Genomic DNA, 25,329 nt, shown 5'->3' on the forward strand with positions numbered 1-25,329 from the left:
AAAATTTTATTGAAATTGGACATTAATAGCGTGTTTGGTGCTTAAAAAAGAAAATCGGATGAAAATATATGTATGTAGGAGCTGTATCCAAATCTGAACCGATTTGAATATAATTTGGTAATCATATTTCTACATCAAATTCCGTCATACATACAAAATTTGGAGATTGTATTTGTAACGGTTCTAAAGATATTTGCATACAAAATCTTAATTTTTTGGAGTTACCTCCGGTTTTGATGCTATATCTCCAGATCAAAAAATGATATAGCCTATTTTCATTCCAGGCAATGTAGCAATGTACCCTAAAAATGTACCCTAAAAACAAACAAACGTACAAACAAATTTCTATTTTATATATATGGGAAATGTTGTCAATTATTTCATATTCCATTTCCAAAAAAATGTTTTTTTCGCGCTACATTAACGATTTTTGGTACATAGGTTAAGAAAAAATTCCCCAGTACAAATCCGCTCGCGAGCAAATATTTTGTTGTTGGGGACAAATGTTATCGCGGTTTTACTTCTGCTTTTAAGAAAAAATTATTATAAAAACCCTAATTATTATTTATTGAGCACAATTGTCACTAAAAAGTTCTCACGAAGTGACGTCATTAAGTAAATCGCATTTGTAAAATGTTACTCAGCATTCGCGGAATTTGCAAAAAATTGACAAAATTTTAAATGTAATCCTAATTGTTTGAAAATATAGGTCAATTTACCCGTCAAAAATTTAAAAAAAAAGTTTTAAATAAAGACTTCACGGGGAATCAAATGCGACTAAACTTATAATCATCGGGATAGTACTTAGGATATTATTGCCAAAATAAGCACATATTTGTGTTACAAAAAAACAAATTTTGGTTCCGAATAATAGTTTTCACATGCATTCTAGAGTTGAAAATATTGGAAAAAATCTATAGGAGTACATCTTTTATTTTTCTTGAAACTCCCAAGAAAATGGGCGGATTTTGCTTTATCTACATTCACATAGAAGGTTTCCCATTGAGGAAAGTTATCGGGTTGTTGAAATAAATCATTAGACCTTTTAAACGGAAATAGAGTTCAAATAAACCGCTTTAACTTATATGCGTTATTAAAATATGTGTAAATCGCGTAATTATCAAAATCGTTTTGTCCGCATCTGATTTTGATGTACAGCAAGACCATATATTTTAATTTGTATATATTTTTCGAAATAAAATTTGGACGCTAAGGTGTAGCATCGGCTGCATCTTAGCATTAAAAAACCTATAAAACATCGCTAATTTGTGCAAAGTTGATACAATTTCGTTCCGCATCCGGTTTTAGTGTCATCATGAAAATCTGCATCGATATATACCTATTTCAAGGCAATCAGTCAGGAACCGTGGATGTAGCATCACACACACTTTTTGGGATAACATGAATGTAGTTTCCTTATCAGTGAAGTTTTTAAATCTCTGTTTCCGCAAAAAGGAAGATGCTGCACCAGTTTTTTCATAGAAGTGCAAGAAGCCGACAGAATACGCGATAAAATGCTCGATATTTTCAAAAGCAATATTAGGTGATTTTCCTACCTTGGAATTTCTCCTATCTCGCGTATTAGTATATGGATTTTAACGAATAATGATTTTTTAGATCCGCAACGTAAAAATCCAAAATTTGCAATCATGCACAAGTAAATCGAATGTCAATTGTACAAATTAGACCCGAAATATATGATTTTTAGAAATTTGTTCGCACAAAATTTTCGTATTCGGATACAGATTTCTCTGAAGCTGTGTAGGCTACATTCACGACACATATATCAAATAATTCAGAATCGTGAGTTCTTCATTCCTATATATGATTTTTTGAAAAAACGAAATTATAGGAAAATTTCAAAAAACACTTAAAATCTGGCTTCAAAATGTCAGCATCATTTAATGGTAGACGCAGATCAAATTTTGAAAAGTTATACATTGGTGGGATGATCCTTATTTAGTTGGCTTCTACTTTCACTTTGACAGGAAAATCGGGAAAAATGTGATTTAATCACAAATCGAGAGAAAACAAAAAAAGTCACGTTGGCTTCAACCCATTTTTACCCATTTTTTAACATAAATATAGCCACAGCTTCCACGCAAATCAACTTTGAAGGCCAATATTTTTTGCCAAGTCTAAAAACATTTAAATTGTACAATATACAACAACTATTCGCGAGTTATAAAGGGGTAAACCTTGGCTTCCACGATGTTAAATTTTCAATAATATTGCCTATATAGATTGTATTTTTTTGTTTGTTTGTTTTGTTTTTGGTTGAAGTTTCAATCTCATTTGATTGTTTTTATGTCTGGAGTGTTACTCCAATGGCTTAAACTTCATCATTACTCTCTATTACAGAGAGTAATGTTTTTTTCAAAACGAACTGACAGTGTTGCAAAATTTTACTGATCGCTACCAATATCATGATTTCATCCCGGCGTAGGGAATTATCAATTGGCTTCTCAGTTTTTGAAATGATGCCTTTTTAGCGAAAACCCGAACTCTTTAAGTGTCTAGTATTCTCATATGAATGAGAATCACACTCACTTTTCGGCTTTTCCAAAGAAACACCAAAATCAAAATATTTTGCAACATGTCAGCACGTATCAACTAAGAATTCATCGAATTCTGTGAGCTGAAAAGAACATCAACACAGTTGCCTGTGAGAGTAATAGAGAGTAATGATGAAGTTTAAGCCATTGGGGGTAACACTCCAGACATAAAAACAATCATTGTATTTTATTTTAAACTTTTTAGTAAGTAAATTTTTTTACCCCTGAGAACAAAATTATAGTCAATTTAGGCCGAAAATTTAGATAAAAACTTTAAAATGCCTGAACTCGTGTAGTACGAGTACAGTTATATAAAGGCTATACCAAAACCTATGTCCATAATTTTTTGTGGGGAAGTTTTTGTACCATTGGGGGCTCCAAATGCCAAGTTACAGCCAATTCTGGCTTAAAATGGAGATAAAATCCTTAAAACACTTGAAATCGGGGGCTATATCAGGGTCAGGGCGTTGCTGTGTATCTTTCACCCCTACGTCACTCAAATTTATTATCAGAGTTTATTCGGAAGATAAGTGTCTCTAATGTTTCTAAATTTTTGTCGGTATGTTCATACTTTAAAAAAGGCCTTCTGACATGTTTGGGGAAAACGGTTTTGGTTGTGTTAGTCGGAATAAGTGGAAGTGTCCTTGTCGGCTGACGGATACTTTTTACACCCTCAGCCTTTAGGCTAAGGTGGGTATATACACTTTGATACGATGAAAATGTGCCTCATCGAAATAATGGTTTTAAACCCGAAGTATGTTTGGACGAAATGTGTTTCAGACAATTTGGATTCGACCTAGCCATGTCCGTCCGTCTGTCTGTCTGTCCTGCTGGTTGGAGCGCACGATAACTCTCGAACGGATGAACCGATTCGGTTCAAATTTTGGCTTTCGTAATATTTTGCCCAAACTTAATTTAAGTTCGAAGATGAGCTACATCGGTCCACTCCTTCCGGTACCTCCCCCCAAAAGTTCGAAAATGTTCGGAAAGTTTGTACAGCGTAAACTTTCTACCAGAGTAATATGAGGTTCCAATATGGTCTCAACAGGTCCACTCCTTTGGGTACCTTCCACACAAAATTTCGGAAAAGTTCAGTTTAGGGCCATCTCTCGAATCGCTTTGATTTTTGTTTTAGCAACTTGTATTCACTGCCCTCCATACGACGGTACAAGTTTCATCAGGGGCAAGTCCACTTCCTGAGAAAATAGCATGAAAGTTGCAAAAAAACCCTTATGACACCGTGTGAGGTGGTTGGAGCGCAAGATAACTCTCGAACGGATCTGCCGATTCGGTTCAAAATATGGCCTTAGTAATATATTGTCAAAACATAGTTTAAGTTTGAAGATAAGCCATATTGGCCCACTCCTTCAGGTACCTCCCCCACAAAAGTAAAAAAAGTTCGGAAAAATTGTTCGTACGGTAACTCTTGAAGGGAATAGCCGAATTGGTCTATACTTTACACATCCTAGGTTCAAATATGGACTATATTTGTCTACTCCATCCGGCATCTCCCACACAAAATGTCGGATTAGTTCACTTTTAAACCTTATATCGAATCACTTTGATTTTTGTTGAAGCAACTTGCATTCGCTGCCTCAATTACGATGGTAAAAGTTTTTTTAGGGGCAAGTCCATACTTCTTGAGCAAACAGCCCGAAGAGTGTAAAAACCCCCTACGGCACCATATGTTGTGGCTGGAGATCCACTTCCGTAACGGTCAATGTCGATCCACACCTTTTAGTATCTCCTCCGCAAAACTTTTGATCTTTAATCCTAATCAAAATTTTTGTCGGTTCAAAGCCCAAAAATTTTAAAAATTTTAAAAATAAATACGTATTTTGGGAAAAAATTGTTTCAATATACACAGGCTGAGGGTATATCTCTGTCGGCCAAGCCGACTGATACTTTTTACTTGTTTACTTGTCTTTTAGTCTAAACTTCTCCTGCAGGGTATCGAAAAGATCATACGTCTGAAAGCCATATGAGCTTTGCAATCATATCAAAGTCAAACATGGCTTCGCCTACCCTTGAAGGCATAGGGTTGTCGAAGGTAGACTTCTAATCTAAAAGTAGATGGTAAGTATCGATGTGATTGTCTGGAATGTTCTTCAAAATTAGTTAATAGGTGAAGATTGACGGATTTGACGGATCTAAAATCGTTTTGATATGGTCAAACAGCCCGACAGATAAACCTTCGGCGTATGTGTGCCTTATACTATTTGAACCGGTTTACCGTCCATATTCTAGCTGCACGATATACATGCTGGATGCCAATAACGTTCATTCCGTTCATTTTTTGATAGAAATTTTACGTTGTATCTAAATTAGTGGAACGAACTTAATCTGGAAGAAATATTACGAGTTCCAAGTTTTGGACCAAATCGGTTGATCCGTTTGAGAACTATCGTGCTTAAAATGCAAGAAAACAATTTTGATATTTTGTGTAGTTTTTAATTTTAAGTTTTAAATTTAAATTGAAAATTTTTATTTTTTATTTTTTAATTTTAAATTTATAATTTTTTTATTTTAATTATTTATTGTATGCTAACGGGACACAAACCGGACTTTAAAAACGTTGACATTCTTGCACAAGAAAATAACTATAAAAGACGATTTACTCTAGAGATGCTCCATATTATTAATATACCTAATGACAAGAGAATTAATTATAAAACTGACACAGACCACTGTGCACATATGTATAGAAACGTAGTTCATAAATACCGACGAAAGCTCAGTTGACGTTGACATTAACAACACTATAGTCGCTCTTCTTCCATAAAATAAAAGTAAATATACTTTGTGTTACATTTATAATTTATAAATTGTTATAATAAATTTGTGTTTTTAAAAAAACAGATCCCTGAGGATGATTGTCGAAGACAATTGAAATATTGGAAATGATAAATAAATAAAATTTAAAGCCAACAAAAAGAAACAACAGCCTTTTTAATGACCTTCAGCCAAACCATCATCTACCAAAAGTAAAATTCAACAGGTCAACAATAACTATAAAACAACATTTATACAAAATTTTTAATTTTGGTTTTTAATTTTAAATTTTTATTTTCTATTATTTAATTTATAATTTTATACTTTAATTGATATTTTCAATTTTTTTCTTATTTTTAGTTTTTAATTTTATTTTTTTTTTAATTTTTATTTTTTAGTTTTTAATTTTTATTTTTTAATTTTTATTTTTATACCCTCCACCATAGTATGGAGGGTATATTAAGTTTGTTTTTCCGTTTGTAACGCATTGAAATACTCATTTGCGACCCTATAAAGTATATATATTCTTGATCAGGGTAAAATTCTAAGTCGATCTGAGCACGTCCGTCCGTCTGTGGTAATCACTCTAGCATCCACAAAAATGGAGATAGGACGCTGAAATTTTGGGAAAATGCGTCTTTTGTTTGCAGGCAGGTCGATGATGGGCTATATCGGTCCACGTTTTGGTATAGCCCCCATATAACGATACCCCCCGATTTACGGTATTTTGACGTTTTTAGCTACATTTTCAGACCGATTTGGCTATAATTTGACATTTAGGGTTCTTAAGTATCAATAAACATATATAACAAAACTTGTGGACATAGGTCCACGTTTTGGTATAGCCCCCATATAACGGTACCCCCCAATTTGCGGTATTTTGACGTTTTTAGCTACATTATCAGACCGATGTAGCTATAATTTGACATTTAGGGTTCTTAAGTGTTAATAAACTTATATATTAGAAGTTGTGGACATAGGTCCACGTTTTGGTATAGCTCCCATATAACGGTACCCCCCGATTTGCGGTATTTTGACGTTTCTAGCTACATTTTCAGACCGATGTAGCTATAATTTGACATTTAGGGTTCTTAAGTGTCAATAAACTTATATAACAAAAGTTGTGGACATAGGTCCACGTTTTGGTATAACCCCCATATAACGGTACCCCCCGATTTACGGTATTTTGACGGTTTTAGCTACATTTTCAGACCGATTTGGCTATAATTTGACATTTAACTTTTTTAAGTGTCAATAAATATATATAACAAAACTTGTGGGCATAGGTCCACGTTTTGGTATAGCCCCCATATAACGGTACCCCCCGATTTGCGGTATTTTGACGTTTTTAGCTACATTTTCAGACCGATGTAGCTATAATTTGACATTTAGGGTTCTTAAGCGTCAATAAACATATGTGACAAAACTTGTGGACATAGGTCCACGTTTTGGTATAGCCCCCATATAACGGTACCCCCCGATTTACGGTATTTTGACGTTTTTAGCTACATTTTCAGACCAATATAGCTATAATTTGACATTTAGGGTTCTTAAGTGTAACTAAACTTATATAACAAAAGTTGTGGACCTTGGTCCACGTGTTGGTATAGGCCCCATATAACGGTACCCCCGATTTACGACATTTTGACGTTTTTATCTACATTTTCAGACCGATTTAGCTATCAATTGACATTTAGGGTTCTTAAATATCAATAAACTTATATAACTAGTGGACATAGGTCCATGTTTTGGAATAGCCCCCATATAACGTTACCGCCCGATTTCAGGTATTTTGAGAATTTTACCTACAAGTTTTAACCGAATTATCTGTAATTTGAACATTTGACATTTGAAATTCTTAGTAGTCACCACACCTCTCCACCAAAAATTGTCAACATAGGTCCATGTTCGGATATAGCTCCCATGTAACGGTACCTCCCAATTTTCAGTAATTTGCCCATTTGAGCTACATTTTTTTAACAGAACTAACTGTAATTTGACATTTGAAGGTTGTAGTAATCACCACGCATCTGCATCAACAATTTTCAACATAGCCCCAATATAACGATACTTCCCGATTTTCGGTACTTTGAGGATTTTACTTAAAATGTTTAACCGAACGTAGGTCCATGTTTTTTAATATCCCCAAAACAAACCTCCCGATTTTCCGTACCTTAGCTTTATTTTTGGACGAACTTTCTGTAATTTGAAATTTAAAAGTCAACAAAATTTCTGCAACAAAAATTGTTCATTTAAGTTCATATTTTCGTATAGCCCAGACACCTCCGAGCTAGCTGTTAATGACATTTGAAGTTCCCACGTTATGTACCGATTTTCGATATTTTGAGGATTCTAACTAAATTTTTTAACCGAATTAGGAGTTATTTGACATTAAAGGCTCCCATCAAAAACTCTCAACATATACCCATGTTTTATTATAACCCCTATATAACAGTACCTCCCAATTTCAATCCCACCAAAAATTGTCAACAGTTAGATATAGGCACCATAAAAAAGGGCCTCCCGAATGAAGCATTTTATGTACATTATCTGACATTTTAACGTACTCACTTATAGTTGGGGACAGGAATGAATATGTTATGGTGGAGGGGCCGAACTTAATGCTTTTTTACTTGTTAATTATTAATTTTTAGTTTTCAATTCTAAACTTTAAATTTAAAATGTTTAATTTTCGATGTTAATGTTTAATTTTTTAACTTTTTGTTTTTAGTTTTTAATTTTCAATTGTAAATGTTTAATTTTTCATTATTAATTTTTTATTTTAATTTTCAATTAATTTGGATATAGCTCCCATATATATTTTCGGCCGATTTCACATATTTTCTACACCAAACGCACTATATACATATGTCCGATTTCGATGAAATTTGGAACGTGTGACTGAATTAGGCCTAAAATAAATGTGTCATATTATATCGAAATCGGTTTAGATTTGGATATAGCTCCCTTATACATTTTCGGCGGTTTTTAAGTATTTGCTGCTCCAAACAAGCTATATATGTATGTCTGATTTTGATGAAATTTGGAATGTGTGACTGAATTCGGCTTAGAAATAAATCGAAATCATTTCAGATTTGGATATAGCTCCCATATATATTTTACATATTCACAGAGGTGTAGGGTATAACATATCTCCATTTTAAGTTTTGAATTTAAAATTTTTAGTTTTTATACCCTCCACCATAGTATGGAGGGTATATTAAGTTTGTTTTTCCGTTTGTAACGCATTGAAATACTCATTTGCGACCCTATAAAGTATATATATTCTTAATCAGGGTAAAATTCTAAGTCGATCTGAGCACGTCCGTCCGTCCGTCCGTCCGTCCGTCTGTGGTAATCACTCTAGCATCCACAAAAATGGAGATAGGACGCTGAAATTTTGGGAAAATGCGTCTTTTGTTTGCAGGCAGGTCAAGTTCGATGATGGGCTATATCGGTCCACGTTTTAGTATAGCCCCCATATAACGGTACCCCCCGATTTACGGTATTTTGACGTTTTTAGCTACATTTTCCGACCGATTTGGCTATAATTTGACATTTAGGGTTCTTAAGTGTCAGTAAACATATATAACAAAACTTGTGGACATAGGTTCACGTTTTGGTATAGCCCCCATATAACGGTACCCCCCGATTTGCGGTATTTTGACGTTTTAAGCTACATTTTTAGACCGATTTAGCTATAATTTGACATTTAGGGTTCTTAAGTATCAATAAACTTATATAACAAAAGTTGTGGACATAGGTCCACGTTTTGGTATAGCCCCCATATAACGGTACCTCCCGATATACGGTATTTTGACATTTTTAGCTACATTATCAGACCGATGTAGCTATAATTTGACATTTAGGGTTCTTAAGTGTTAATAAACTTATATATTAGAAGTTGTGGACATAGGTCCACGTTTTGGTATAGCCCCCAATTAACGGTACCCCCCGATTTGCGGTATTTTGACGTTTTTAGCTACATTTTCAGACCGATGTAGCTATAATTTGACATTTAGGGTTCTTAAATTTCAATAAACTTATATAACAAAAGTTGTGGACATAGGTCCACGTTTTGGTATAGCCCCCATATAACGGTACCCCCCGATTTACGGTATTTTGACGGTTTTAGCTACATTTTCAGACCGATTTGGCTATAATTTGACATTTAGGGTTCTTAAGTGTTAATAAACATATATAACGAAAGTTGTGGACATTGGTCCACGTTTTGGTATAGCCCCTGATATAACGGTACCCCCCGATTTACGGTATTTTGACGGTTTTAGCTACATTTTCAGACCGATTTAGCTATAATTTGACATTTAGGGTTCTTAAGTATCAATAAACTTATATAACAAAAGTTGTGGACATAGGTCCACGTTTTGGTATAGCCCCCATATAACGGTACCCCCCGATTTAAGGTATTTTGACGTTTTTAGCTATATTTTCAGACCGATGAAGCTATAATTTGACATTTGAAGTTCTTAAATGTCAATAAACTTATGTGACAAAACTTGTGGACATAGGTCCACGTTTTGGTATAGCCCCCATACAACGGTACCCCCCGATTTGCGGTAATTTGACGTTTTTAGCTACATTTTCAGACCGATGTAGCTATAATTTGACATTTAGGGTTCTTAAATGTCAATAAACTTATATAACAAAAGTTGTGGACATAGGTCCACGTTTTGGTATAGCCCCCATATAACGGTACCCCCCGATTTACGATATTTTGACGGTTTTAGCTACATATTCAGACCGACTTAGCTATATTTTGACATTTAGGGTTCTTAAGTGTCATTAAACTTATTTAAAAAAATTTGTGGACATATGTCCACGTTTTGGTATAGCCCCCATATAACGGTACCCCCCGATTTACGGTATTTTGACGTTTTTAGCTACATTTTCAGACCGATGTAGCTATAATTTTACATTAAGGGTTCTTAAATTTCAATAAACTTATATGAAGAAAGTTGTGGACATAGGTCCACGTTTTGGTTTAGCCCCCATATAACGGTACCCCCCGATTTACGGTATTTTGACGGTTTTAGCTACATTTTCAGACCGATTTAGCTATAATTTGACATTTGAAGTTCTTAAATGTCAATAAACTTATGTGACAAAACTTGACTATAGCTATAATTTGACATTTAGGGTTCTTAAGTATAACTAAACTTATATAACAAAAGTTGGGGACCTAGGTCCACGTTTTGGTATAGCCCTTATGTAACAGTACCCCCGATTTACCGCATTTTGACGTTTTTATCTACATTTTCAGACCGATTTAGCTATCAATTGACATTTAGGGTTCTTAAATGTCAATAAACTTATATAACTAGTGGACATAGGTCCATGTTTTGGAATAGCCCCCATATAACGTTACCGCCCGATTTCAGGTATTTTGAGAATTTTACCAACAAGTTTTAACCGAATTATCTGTAATTTGAACATTTGACATTTGAAATTCTTAGTGGTCACCACACCTCTCCACCAAAAATTGTCAAGAAAGCCCCAATATAACGGTAACTCCCGATTTTCAGTAATTTGATGATTTTAGCTACAATATTAAACCGAACTAGCAGTAATTTGACATTTGAAGTTCTTAGTGGTCACAACACCTCTCCATCGAAAATTGTCAACATAGGTCCATGTTCGGATATAGCTCCCATGTAACGGTACCTCCCAATTTTCAGTAATTTGGCAATTTTAGCTACAATTTTTAACAGAACTAACTGTAATTTGACATTTGAAGGTTGTAGTGGTCACCACACATCTGCATCAACAATTTTCAACATAGCCCCAATATAACGATACTTCCCGATTTTCGGTACTTTGAGGATTTTACTTAAAATGTTTAACCGAACGTAGGTCCATGTTTTTGTATAGCCCCAAAACAAACCTCCCGATTTTCCGTACCTTAGCTTTATTTTTGGACGAACTTTCTGTAATTTGAAATTTAAAAGTCAACAAAAATTCTGCAACAAAAATTGTTCATTTAAGTTCATATTTTCGTATAGCGCAGATACCTCCGAACTAGCTGTTAATGACATTGAAGTTCCCACGTTATGTACCGATTTTCGATATTTTGAGGATTCTAGCTAAATTTTTTAACCGAATTAGGAGTTATTTTACATTAAAGGCTCCCATCAAAAACTGTCAACATAGGCCCATGTTTTATTATAACCCCTATATAACAGTACCTCCCAATTTCTAGCCCACCAAAAACAGTTAGACATAGGCACCATAAAAAGGGCCTCCCGAATGAAGCATTTTATGTACATTATCTGACATTTTAACGTACTCACTTAAAGTTGGGGATAGGAATGAATATTTTATGGTGGAGGGTATGAAAAGTTCGGCCCGGCCGAACTTAATGCTTTTTTACTTGTTTAATTTTAAATTTGTATTTTTTAATTTAAAATGTTTAACTTTTATTTTAAATTTGTAGTTTATAATTTTAAATTTTAATGATTTATTTAAAATTTTTAATTTTAATTTATAATTTTGATCTTTTGTGGTACCATCGAACTTGATCTAATTTTTACGAGGACCAAATCGGTTAATCCATAGCAGAGTCAATGAGCGCACCGACCAGACATACAAACGAACGTGGCTAAACTCCGAATTTAGCCAAACGGATTTCTTTCAAACTTATTTGGGTTCTAATAACATTGTTTTGATGATATTGTACCAAAGTATATATACCTTCATTAGCCAACAGGATGTATAAAAAGTAAGTCAAAACTATGCTGAGATGGATTGCCATTGTTTTAAATTATGACGATGCCCTGCCAGGAGCATAATATCCATTGCAGCACAACATTCATTTCATGTAAAACTTTTCTAAAAATTGTCACCTACAGTTTAATGGCCCTTCATTTTTTCTGGGATGTTTGTGGGAATTTATTTTGTGATGTAAAATATCTTAAACCAAACAATTTTGTAATAAAACTCTAAAAATAAACAATAACAATGCTGATTGATGGTAAAATTGATGCGACCCGATCATTCACACGCAGCATTGCCCTTTTACAATAAAAAATGAACGGGAATACTTAAAGGTGGGTCTATAATTGTCACATTTCCCGCACCATAGACTAATGTCTAGTTTAGCTTTTTTAACCCAGTTTGTTTAAAGACGATAATATTTCCGTTTAAAGTTTTTGTAGTTGACAACAATGAAACAAGTTACAGAAACACCAATAACATAAACAACAACCTCGTCCAAATGTATGCACCACACCAGCAAAGCTGATGGTCACTGTACCCCATATGGTATTACCAAATAAATTTTACAGAGAAAAAAGAGAGTGTCGGAGAGAGTTGAAGAAAGGTAGGTTGGTAGGTAGCTTAATGTCATGGCTGAAAGAAGATGTAAACTGGGCTTCATTGCTGCAGATATAACCAACAAGTTGGTGGTGAAGCTGGAAATTTTAGTCAGTTTTAAAAGATACCTCAAAGCGTAAAGGTGATAAAGTTTGGTTTAAACGTCGGAGTAAAAGGAGAAAACTCTAAAAAAGAAAAAAATACAAAACCTCGAAATATTTTTTCTGTTAATAATTACGTGAAGGCGCCTACAAAAGTGCATAATAATTTATTGTATTGAAATACACGAAAAATATTTGTGAAGCGAAAAAACGTAATTTTGGAAACAAAAGAAAAATGGTAGGTGAAATGTAAAAAAGAAAGAATTAAATTATAATTGCGCTCCCACAATTTAGAGTACAAAGATTGTTAAGCGACACATTTAGCGGCTTAAAAGACGGTTGTGCGTGTTTTCAAGTTGTTCGAAACAAACAAAACAAAAATGGTGAAAATAAAAGTTGGCAATTAGTTGAATGTTTTTTTTTCTTATTTCATTGGCACGAAAAACGTCTCATATTGTAGGAAATATTCAACCCGTTTGTGTTTTGATTTTTTTGTATATACCTATACGTATATATGCAAGTATGTATTTATTTATTGTTTATTTATTTGTGGTGCTGAATCTGATGAAATGAGGTCTTGTATGCTGCTGGGGATATGAATACAATGGGAGTTTAGCCAAAAACTGTAACTCCAAGAAATATGGTTCTTCGATAGATTCATAATCATTTATGAATTTGTCAATGTCAATTGGTTATTGCCAGTATGAATTTTGCACGGATAACAATTTACCTGTAATGGACTCTTAAAGACCGATGGACTTTGGAAGTTTGATGGATTTTTTAATACAGAACAGTATTTTAGTAAATGTATTGTAGCGGTATTGAACTATGGCACCTCATACTGAGTTTATGGGATAATGTAGCAAAATTAGCAAAAAGTGGACATTGGTCCACGTTTTGGTATAGCCCCTGATATAACGGTACCCCCCGATTTACGGTATTTTGACGGTTTTAGCTACATTTTCAGACCGATTTAGCTATAATTTGACATTTAGGGTTCTTAAGTATCAATAAACTTATATAACAAAAGTTGTGGACATAGGTCCACGTTTTGGTATAGCCCCCATATAACGGTACCCCCCGATTTAAGGTATTTTGACGTTTTTAGCTATATTTTCAGACCGATGAAGCTATAATTTGACATTTGAAGTTCTTAAATGTCAATAAACTTATGTGACAAAACTTGTGGACATAGGTCCACGTTTTGGTATAGCCCCCATACAACGGTACCCCCCGATTTGCGGTAATTTGACGTTTTTAGCTACATTTTCAGACCGATGTAGCTATAATTTGACATTTAGGGTTCTTAAATGTCAATAAACTTATATAACAAAAGTTGTGGACATAGGTCCACGTTTTGGTATAGCCCCCATATAACGGTACCCCCCGATTTACGATATTTTGACGGTTTTAGCTACATATTCAGACCGACTTAGCTATATTTTGACATTTAGGGTTCTTAAGTGTCATTAAACTTATTTAAAAAAATTTGTGGACATATGTCCACGTTTTGGTATAGCCCCCATATAACGGTACCCCCCGATTTACGGTATTTTGACGTTTTTAGCTACATTTTCAGACCGATGTAGCTATAATTTTACATTAAGGGTTCTTAAATTTCAATAAACTTATATGAAGAAAGTTGTGGACATAGGTCCACGTTTTGGTTTAGCCCCCATATAACGGTACCCCCCGATTTACGGTATTTTGACGGTTTTAGCTACATTTTCAGACCGATTTAGCTATAATTTGACATTTGAAGTTCTTAAATGTCAATAAACTTATGTGACAAAACTTGACTATAGCTATAATTTGACATTTAGGGTTCTTAAGTATAACTAAACTTATATAACAAAAGTTGGGGACCTAGGTCCACGTTTTGGTATAGCCCTTATGTAACAGTACCCCCGATTTACCGCATTTTGACGTTTTTATCTACATTTTCAGACCGATTTAGCTATCAATTGACATTTAGGGTTCTTAAATGTCAATAAACTTATATAACTAGTGGACATAGGTCCATGTTTTGGAATAGCCCCCATATAACGTTACCGCCCGATTTCAGGTATTTTGAGAATTTTACCAACAAGTTTTAACCGAATTATCTGTAATTTGAACATTTGACATTTGAAATTCTTAGTGGTCACCACACCTCTCCACCAAAAATTGTCAAGAAAGCCCCAATATAACGGTAACTCCCGATTTTCAGTAATTTGATGATTTTAGCTACAATATTAAACCGAACTAGCAGTAATTTGACATTTGAAGTTCTTAGTGGTCACAACACCTCTCCATCGAAAATTGTCAACATAGGTCCATGTTCGGATATAGCTCCCATGTAACGGTACCTCCCAATTTTCAGTAATTTGGCAATTTTAGCTACAATTTTTAACAGAACTAACTGTAATTTGACATTTGAAGGTTGTAGTGGTCACCACACATCTGCATCAACAATTTTCAACATAGCCCCAATATAACGATACTTCCCGATTTTCGGTACTTTGAGGATTTTACTTAAAATGTTTAACCGAACGTAGGTCCATGTTTTTGTATAGCCCCAAAACAAACCTCCCGATTTTCCGTACCTTAGCTTTATTTTTGGACGAACTTTCTGTAATTTGAAATTTAAAAGTCAACAAAAATTCTGCAACAAAAATTGTTCATTTAAGTTCATATTTTCGTATAGCGCAGATACCTCCGAACTAGCTGTTAATGACATTGAAGTTCCCACGTTATGTACCGATTTTCGATATTTTGAGGATTCTAGCTAAATTTTTTAACCGAATTAGGAGTTATTTTACATTAAAGGCTCCCATCAAAAACTGTCAACATAGGCCCATGTTTTATTATAACCCCTATATAACAGTACCTCCCAATTTCTAGCCCACCAAAAACAGTTAGACATAGGCACCATAAAAAGGGCCTCCCGAATGAAGCATTTTATGTACATTATCTGACATTTTAACGTACTCACTTAAAGTTGGGGATAGGAATGAATATTTTATGGTGGAGGGTATGAAAAGTTCGGCCCGGCCGAACTTAATGCTTTTTTACTTGTTTAATTTTAAATTTGTATTTTTTAATTTAAAATGTTTAACTTTTATTTTAAATTTGTAGTTTATAATTTTAAATTTTAATGATTTATTTAAAATTTTTAATTTTAATTTATAATTTTGATCTTTTGTGGTACCATCGAACTTGATCTAATTTTTACGAGGACCAAATCGGTTAATCCATAGCAGAGTCAATGAGCGCACCGACCAGACATACAAACGAACGTGGCTAAACTCCGAATTTAGCCAAACGGATTTCTTTCAAACTTATTTGGGTTCTAATAACATTGTTTTGATGATATTGTACCAAAGTATATATACCTTCATTAGCCAACAGGATGTATAAAAAGTAAGTCAAAACTATGCTGAGATGGATTGCCATTGTTTTAAATTATGACGATGCCCTGCCAGGAGCATAATATCCATTGCAGCACAACATTCATTTCATGTAAAACTTTTCTAAAAATTGTCACCTACAGTTTAATGGCCCTTCATTTTTTCTGGGATGTTTGTGGGAATTTATTTTGTGATGTAAAATATCTTAAACCAAACAATTTTGTAATAAAACTCTAAAAATAAACAATAACAATGCTGATTGATGGTAAAATTGATGCGACCCGATCATTCACACGCAGCATTGCCCTTTTACAATAAAAAATGAACGGGAATACTTAAAGGTGGGTCTATAATTGTCACATTTCCCGCACCATAGACTAATGTCTAGTTTAGCTTTTTTAACCCAGTTTGTTTAAAGACGATAATATTTCCGTTTAAAGTTTTTGTAGTTGACAACAATGAAACAAGTTACAGAAACACCAATAACATAAACAACAACCTCGTCCAAATGTATGCACCACACCAGCAAAGCTGATGGTCACTGTACCCCATATGGTATTACCAAATAAATTTTACAGAGAAAAAAGAGAGTGTCGGAGAGAGTTGAAGAAAGGTAGGTTGGTAGGTAGCTTAATGTCATGGCTGAAAGAAGATGTAAACTGGGCTTCATTGCTGCAGATATAACCAACAAGTTGGTGGTGAAGCTGGAAATTTTAGTCAGTTTTAAAAGATACCTCAAAGCGTAAAGGTGATAAAGTTTGGTTTAAACGTCGGAGTAAAAGGAGAAAACTCTAAAAAAGAAAAAAATACAAAACCTCGAAATATTTTTTCTGTTAATAATTACGTGAAGGCGCCTACAAAAGTGCATAATAATTTATTGTATTGAAATACACGAAAAATATTTGTGAAGCGAAAAAACGTAATTTTGGAAACAAAAGAAAAATGGTAGGTGAAATGTAAAAAAGAAAGAATTAAATTATAATTGCGCTCCCACAATTTAGAGTACAAAGATTGTTAAGCGACACATTTAGCGGCTTAAAAGACGGTTGTGCGTGTTTTCAAGTTGTTCGAAACAAACAAAACAAAAATGGTGAAAATAAAAGTTGGCAATTAGTTGAATGTTTTTTTTTCTTATTTCATTGGCACGAAAAACGTCTCATATTGTAGGAAATATTCAACCCGTTTGTGTTTTGATTTTTTTGTATATACCTATACGTATATATGCAAGTATGTATTTATTTATTGTTTATTTATTTGTGGTGCTGAATCTGATGAAATGAGGTCTTGTATGCTGCTGGGGATATGAATACAATGGGAGTTTAGCCAAAAACTGTAACTCCAAGAAATATGGTTCTTCGATAGATTCATAATCATTTATGAATTTGTCAATGTCAATTGGTTATTGCCAGTATGAATTTTGCACGGATAACAATTTACCTGTAATGGACTCTTAAAGACCGATGGACTTTGGAAGTTTGATGGATTTTTTAATACAGAACAGTATTTTAGTAAATGTATTGTAGCGGTATTGAACTATGGCACCTCATACTGAGTTTATGGGATAATGTAGCAAAATTAGCAAAAAGTGCACCTGAATTTTCAGAACTTATACCTCTGTAATTGGAGCATACAATCTTCCTTTTTGGGTGACGGGCATAGAATGCTATAATTCCAATTGTTGGGTATTGGTTTGTCTTTCCAGTTGCTGCTAATTAGCTGATGCAGCTTATAAGCATGTCACATCCGATTATGTGGTAAATCATCAGAACCTTCTGTCTTAAAATCTATCAGTTAGTTTAATGCTGTCTTGACATCATTCCGCTTGGACGGTATACATTAAATGCTATCTACGGGGAGTGATTCCGTGGCATCTTCAACATCGCTATCATAGGATAATATCGATTTGTTTGCAGGTTTTTTTTTTATTATTTTGCTCTTTTTTCTACTTTTTCGTATCGTCTGCTACTGCTGGCAGTTAGCCCTGTATGCCGCAGTTTTCTTTCAGAAGCAGTAGGTTATCCCCGGGTATTACTATTGCTTTGTTAGTGGAGGTTTTTGGAACCTATGTATGTGCGGTTTTGTGTCTGTTTGCATCATGGAGTTGGCAATAAATAACCATAGCGATGGTAGGTTATCGGTACGAGTATTGCTTTCCCACTTTCAATCGGGTGCGTACCTCTGCTGTAAGGTCTGATCTGGTGACATGACCTCATGAATAAAATCAACATTTTTATATCTAGTAGTGTATCAATTCGTTGCTGGATGCTCCACTGCGAATGCTAAATTTTCCAACAATTGTGCCAAATAAATTCTTCCATGGCCATGGCATCGATCATATGCTCTCTCTAGGTGCTCATAAATATATATATATATATATATATATATTTGATATATCCGCCCTTGTCTTCAATCGGGACATAAGTGCTGATAAGACAGTTGTTCTACCGCCAACCTATGTATATGTGAATAAGGGTGTGTATTAGGGTGATGACTTTTCGACTCTACGGAAAAGAGTGCCAAGTTTTAATACTACCTCCAACATAAGCTATCTATTCTGAGCCTGGAGGGAATAAGTGGTTTTCTTCCTGTAACCAAAGTACCAATTCCCACAATTTTAGGCGGTGGAGATTTTTGCCCACTGGGAACCCCAAGTGCCTAATTTTGACTAACTCGCTCAGCTAAAGACATAACGTGCTGGCCAATGTCCGCAATTTTTGGTGGAGAAATGGTTTCACCATTTCGAAACTTATATGAAAAATTATATAGATAATATCCCCCAAATACCGAAAATCGAGAGGTAGCGTTATATTGGGGCTATACCAAAACATGGTCATATGACCATCATATTTGGTAGATAAGTTTTTTTCCACTAGGAACTCTTAATGTCAAATTATCAGCTATAATCGGTATGGTTTGCCTGAAAATGTAGCTAAAAATAAAAATCGGCCGTTACCTTTGTATGGCGGCTATACCAAAACATGGATCTATGTTGACAATTTTTGTGGGAGCATCAAATGTTAAATTACTAGTAGTTCAGTCAAGAAATGTATTTAATATCCCCAAAATACCGAAAATCGGGAGGTAGTGTTATATGGGGGCTATAACAAAATATGGACCTATGTTGACAATTTTTGGTGCAGATGTTTTCTGACCACTGGAGATCTTAAACGACAAATTAAAGGTAGTTCGGTTAAAACATATAGCTAAAACCCTCAAAATACAAAAATCGGGAGTTAACACTATATGGGGTCTAGACCAAAACATGGACCTGGGTTGATGATATTTTGGTGGGGAAGATTTGTGACTGCAGAGAATCTCAAATGTTAAATTACAAATAGTTCGCTCAACAAATGTAGCTAAAATTCTCAAAATACCGATGTTATATTGGGGCTATACCAAAACATGGACCTATGTTGACAATTATAAATGGAGAAGCTTTGCGACCACTGGCAATCTCATATGTCAAATTACAGGCAGTTCGTTAAAAAATATAGCTAAAATTTTCAAAATACCGAAAATCCGCAGATACCGTTATATGGGGCCTATACAAAAACATGGACCTATATTGATAATTTATGGTTAAGAAGTTTCGTGGCGGCAGGGAATTTCTAATTTCAATATTACACGTAGTTCGAGAAAAAATGTAGTAAAAATACTTAAAATACCGAAAATAGGGATGTACCGGATGGGGGTTATACGAAAAAGTGGACCAACGTTGGAAATTTTTGATGGAGATGTTGTGTGACCGTTTGGAACCTCAAATGTGAAATTAAAGGTAGTTCGGACCAGAAATGTCGCTAAAATCCTCAAAATATCAAAATTCGGGAGGTACCATTATATGGGGGCTATACCAAAACATGGACCTGTGTTGACAATTATAAGTGGAGAAGTTTTGTGGCCACTGGCAATCTCATATGACAAGTTACAGGCAGTTCGTTCAAAAATGTAGCTAAAATGTTCAAAATACCGAAAATCCGAAGATGCCGTTATATGGGGGCCTATACATATATTGATGATTTATGGATAAGATGTTTCGTTACGGCGGGGAATCTCAAATGTAAAATCACACGTAGTTCGGGCAAAAATGTAACCAAAATACTTAAAATACCGAAAATAGGAGCTGTGTTCCTTTACTTACCTGAGGTTACCATTTGGTACCATTTTTAACCTGCAAAGCGTTCCTTAACCCCAAAAAGTGGTAAAACTGGCAGCAATTTTTAAGAGAGTGAGAGAGTAGAGAGTTCTGAAATGCCCTTCTCTTCTACCACAGGTTACCAGACAAATTTCTGCACGTAAAAAATGGTAGAACTGATTTTTTGACATTTGTTAGACGATTATTTCACAATGAATAAAAAATTATCGAAAAGCAGAAGAAAACGCTGACAAAACAAAATTAAAAAACTGTGAAATAAAAGAAGAAAATTGAATTTTTATGTTTCTTTTTGACATTGCTACCAGATCTACCATTTTTTCGTTCCTTTACATTTCTGGTAAAGATGGTCATGAGAAAGCAATTTTGACAGTTTTCTCTTTACCACTTTTAGCATTAAAAAAGTAAAGGAACAAAGCTAATGATATACCGTTATATGAGGTCTATACCAAAACATGGACCAACTTTGACAATTTTTGATGGAGATGTTGTGTGATCACTGGGAACCTCAAATGTGAAATTAATTGTAGTTCAGACCAGAAATGTCACTCGGGAGGTACCATTATATGGGGGCTATAAAAAAACATGGACCTATGCTGAACATTTTTGGTGTAGATTTTTTGTGACCTCTGGGAACCTTAAATGTCAAATAATATATAGTTCGGTCTCAAAAAATATAGCTAGAATTTTGAAAATACCGTAAATAGGGAGGCACCGTTAAATGGGGGCTACACCAAATCATGGAACTAGGTTGGAGATGTTTTGTTACCCCTGGGAATCTGAAATGTTAAATTACAGATAGTTCAGTCCAAAAATGTAGCTATAATTCTTAGAATACCGAAAATCGAGAGGTACCGTTATATGAGGGCTATACCAGAACTTGGACTGGATTAGTGACTGCAGGGAATCTAAAATCTAGAAACAGGTATATTGACAATTTATGGTAGGGAAGTTGTGTGACTACAACTCCTGTCGCAAGAGGGACAACCTTTCACAGAAATCCTACCTCTCCAATGAAAACCTAATTATTTAATTGCTTGCTTCTTCTGCTTAAAGTGACTTCAAAAAATGTCCATAAATAAAATAAATAAAAATTTTAAAACTATTTTGTGGTTAAGTTTTTTTCTATCGAATCGGCTTATATGCCATATTTTATCTAATCTTATGGAATGTGCAACCCAATATTAAACATATCGAAACAATGGAAACCAAAAGGTTGGATCAAAATATTGGAAGGTGTTGGCGTACTGTTCCCCTAAAAACGACTACTTTACTTATCTAAGATGAATGCGCAATTTTTATCAATTTTTGAAGAAACGAGTAAAAAAGTATCACTCGGAAATATACCCTCAGTGTGTGTCTATGGACAGATCAAATACCAACTACACAACGAAAATGCTTTACCAAAAAATGATGTATTAATGGGATTTTCTGAATTTTGTGATTCTTTTGGGCGTATGAACATGCCGACAAAATATGGATTTGGATTAAAGCTCAAAAGCTTTGCGGAGGTGGTATCTGAAGGAATAGAACGCATGGGAATTTTGGAAGTGCACATTATTTTAAGAGTTATTCCTTTCGAATAATTTCCGCCTACCAATCATTTCAGTTGGTCACAGTATAATTTATATCAGCAAGCATGAACTTGTCCACGAAAAACATAATATCTATGTAAATAGGACTAAAAGTAGTAGCTTCAGTAATACGAACCGACCTTATATGACCCGTTTTCGGACAAAATATTACGATATCCAAAGTTTGGACCAAATCTGTTGCTCTGTTTGAGAGATATCACACGTTCCATTTTAGCAAACATTTTTTAAACTTTTGCGAGCACTGGAAGAAGTGTATCGATGAGCAACATCTTCGAAGTTTATCTAAGATTCGCAGATATATTACGATATGCAAAGTTTGGAACAATTACAGCCCTGTGTGCATTAGCCACTACACTTGGTGTACGTAGTTTTTTTAAGTTTTTGGGCCATTATCTAAGGAAGCATGGACTTGCCCCTGAGATTTTGTTTGGGAGGGACCTGAAGAAGTAAACGCATATATATGTAATATATGTATATAATTGTTCCACAAACATCCTTGAAGGGACGAGGGATACTTCTCTCATATCAATGAGTGCACCACGATTCATATTGGTTCAATGATATTGGACCTTCTTTTTATTGTCGAGTCCGAACGGCGTGTCTTAAGACATCACTTGTAGAGAAACTTTTGAAATATTATGATGTGCGAAGTACGTATATGTGCGCCAAATCGAGAGTTATAATGCGCACCAATTTAGCGAAAATTGTTGATTTGTTATGGGGGAGGTATCCGAAGGCGTGGACCAGTTTGGTCTATCTTCGAACTTAAATTAAGTTTGAAAAAAAAAATCGAAATATCGGTTGATGCGGACAGCCATGGCTAAATCGACACGAAATTGTCTGTACGGATTTCGTCCAAATATACTTAAACCATTATTTCGATGAGGCACATTTTGGTCGATTGAAAGTGTATATTCCCTCGTTAGCCTAAAGGCTATTATCGATATATTTTCCCCCTTTCTTTGTTGCGCAGATGCGGATTGTTGTTTTTAAGAAACTGTTAAAAGTTCCAACCTTGTCACACAGACATCATTGGTACTCTGGATTTTCAGGAACAAACGTCAATATTAGGTTTTTGTTTTAATATTTGAAAACTGTAATTTCCCAATATTTATTTCGTTTTTAAAGTTTCATAAATGAATTTATGTTTTTTGTTTTATGGTCCATTCATAGTTTAACAGCTATTAACGTACATATGTCGTGTGTCTGTCCGTTTCGCATCACCACACATAGAGCAAGCATTGTTTATGACTTTACATTATGTTTGGTTTCCGATCCACACATTCATAACTTCAAAAAATATGGTTTTGTGCGATCTTATGTCTTTAACAACAAAGCACGTGCACTACATCACTGCTGAGACATGCAGTAAGCCCTGTTGTCTCATGTTATATAATATTATTAACATTATGAAGGAATGCAATGTGTTTAACACACACATTGGGGTTATTATCTACCAACACACACATACATACGTACATACATATGTACATACCTACTCGCATAGTAAGTGAAGAACTCAACTCAATATTTAATTAAGTAAGTCATACAAATCATAGATAAATGTTGTTAGATAAAGCCTGAATTTAACATGTTTAGATATGCAGAAGGGTATAAAATGTGCTAGTGACCCATATTTGAGGTGTGTATTTTGATTTCATGATTCACTGTGAAACAAAACAAAAGACTTAAGCAACAAACATATCAATGAAATTTGTAATACAAACAACAATAACAAGAAAGTTCAACCAAAGTTCATTGAAAAACAATAATTCTTTGATTTGAATAGAGAAATATTTTGGTTGTCTTCATGACCCCGATCTCTTATTTATATACAAAACTATCAAAGGTTGTGATTTTTGCTTACTTTTCTTTGATGTTTCAGTTATTATTTCTTTTACGAAACAATGTCCCCCGTCTAAATGTCACCAGAGAAATACTGCAAATGAATATATGATGTTAACTGTAATCATTTGAAATGTTGTTGTTCTTGGCCTTCAACATTGACCATTTTACAAAAAGAAACAACAAATCATTAGTGGGTACAAGGTGCGCACAGTTAGCGAAATGGTAAAAGACATATAAAAAAACAAACGTTGCTTCTTTCTTTAATTTGCTTTTCTTTTTTTAATTGTTTATTTTGGGGATTTGTAGTAACTTTCAAGCATGTGCTAATATCTTGCTCGCTGCAAGGTATGAAATCAAAACAAAAAAACTCGTTAATTTTTCTGATGTAAAAAATGACCGACAAATTCCACGAACATAACAATACCGTTATTTATAATGAAGTTTTCTCTGTCCAATGAATTGTCACTCGTTAAGAAGAAACCAATCTATACCTTGGGGCGTGCAATTTCACTCGCTTTTTATAATAATCCCCATTGAAGGAAATCAGTTTCATGGTCTGAGTTTATGAATGTAAAAATAACAAGTAAATATCGCTAAGCCACTAAGAAGCTCAAAAACATAATATTAGCTAATTTGATAAGCTTTTTTAGCTTGAATTTTTGTGACCATTAGGCCCTCAAATGTCAAACGACAGCTAGTTCGGTTAAATAAAGTCTTCCAAATATCTAAAATCGACGATACCGTTATATGGGCCTATACCAAAACATGGACATGTGTTGACAATTTTTGTTGTAGAAGTTTTAGGAATCACAAGTGTCAAATTAAAGCTAGTTCGGACAAAAAATGCAACTAAAATTGCCAAAATACCTAAAATACGAGATACCGTTATATGGGGGTTACACGAAAACGTTGACCATAGCTCATATTCTAATTTGACCTGCCTATTTAATAAATACACTCGGGTGCAAAAATGTAGCATTGTAACTCCAATATAGCGGATGCTGTAATGATAACAACAGACGAAAAAGCGGACTTGGCTAGATCCACTAACAATTTTTCACCTGTAAAGTAATTATTTAAATTCGTTACAAAAGTAAAAACAAATTTAAAATACCAGAAACTAATTATACCCGGATTTAGATCACAATATTCATGTGTTGACCATTTTTTAGACAATTTTTCTCAAAACTGATTTCCCAAAGTGAGAATGAATTAACTTTTGCCTATTAATGACTAAAATAATGTTAAATCCATTTTATAATAAAAAAAGGTTCCGCACAAACCACTTTGAAAAAATTTATTTTAGATAAATATCGGTTCACAGTGACATCAAACATTTTTCCAAAATTCTAAAAAATAAAAGCTTTTCGTGCGAAACCTTTTTTATCGAATCACTTTATTATTAAGATTTTATGTAATCTTATGTAAAAACTCATCAAAATATCATAGAGGGATATGAGGTTGTAAAAAAGTCATAACCCTATTGACCGTAATGCGTCGCTAAGAGTAAACAGCCCCTACATCTGGTCTTCGTCGACTTCGAAAAAACTTGTGATCGCCTAAATCACCAACTCGACCAAATTAGGACAA

The 25,329-nt window shown here is 34.3% G+C and overlaps 1 protein-coding gene across 2 annotated transcripts in view; it reads left to right on the plus strand.

Annotated features, from left to right (window-relative positions):
- The first annotated feature begins 16,865 nt into the window (after positions 1–16,865).
- The window catches only part of LOC141402173 (uncharacterized), a 40,814-nt gene continuing 32,350 nt past the window's right edge, over positions 16,866–25,329 (plus strand). The window contains exon 1 of one of the 2 annotated variants that reach the window (XM_073982992.1): positions 16,866–17,091. In XM_073982992.1, coding sequence (XP_073839093.1) covers positions 17,089–17,091 — 3 coding nt within the window. In that variant the 5' untranslated portion in view covers positions 16,866–17,088. The remainder of the gene's footprint in view (positions 17,092–25,329) is intronic. The other variant, XM_073982991.1, reaches the window with a different exon arrangement.

Source organism: Musca autumnalis, unplaced genomic scaffold, assembly GCF_047663935.1.
Source record: "Musca autumnalis isolate F117 unplaced genomic scaffold, ASM4766393v1 scaffold_4, whole genome shotgun sequence".
In the NCBI taxonomy this organism is placed as follows: domain Eukaryota; kingdom Metazoa; phylum Arthropoda; class Insecta; order Diptera; family Muscidae; genus Musca; species Musca autumnalis.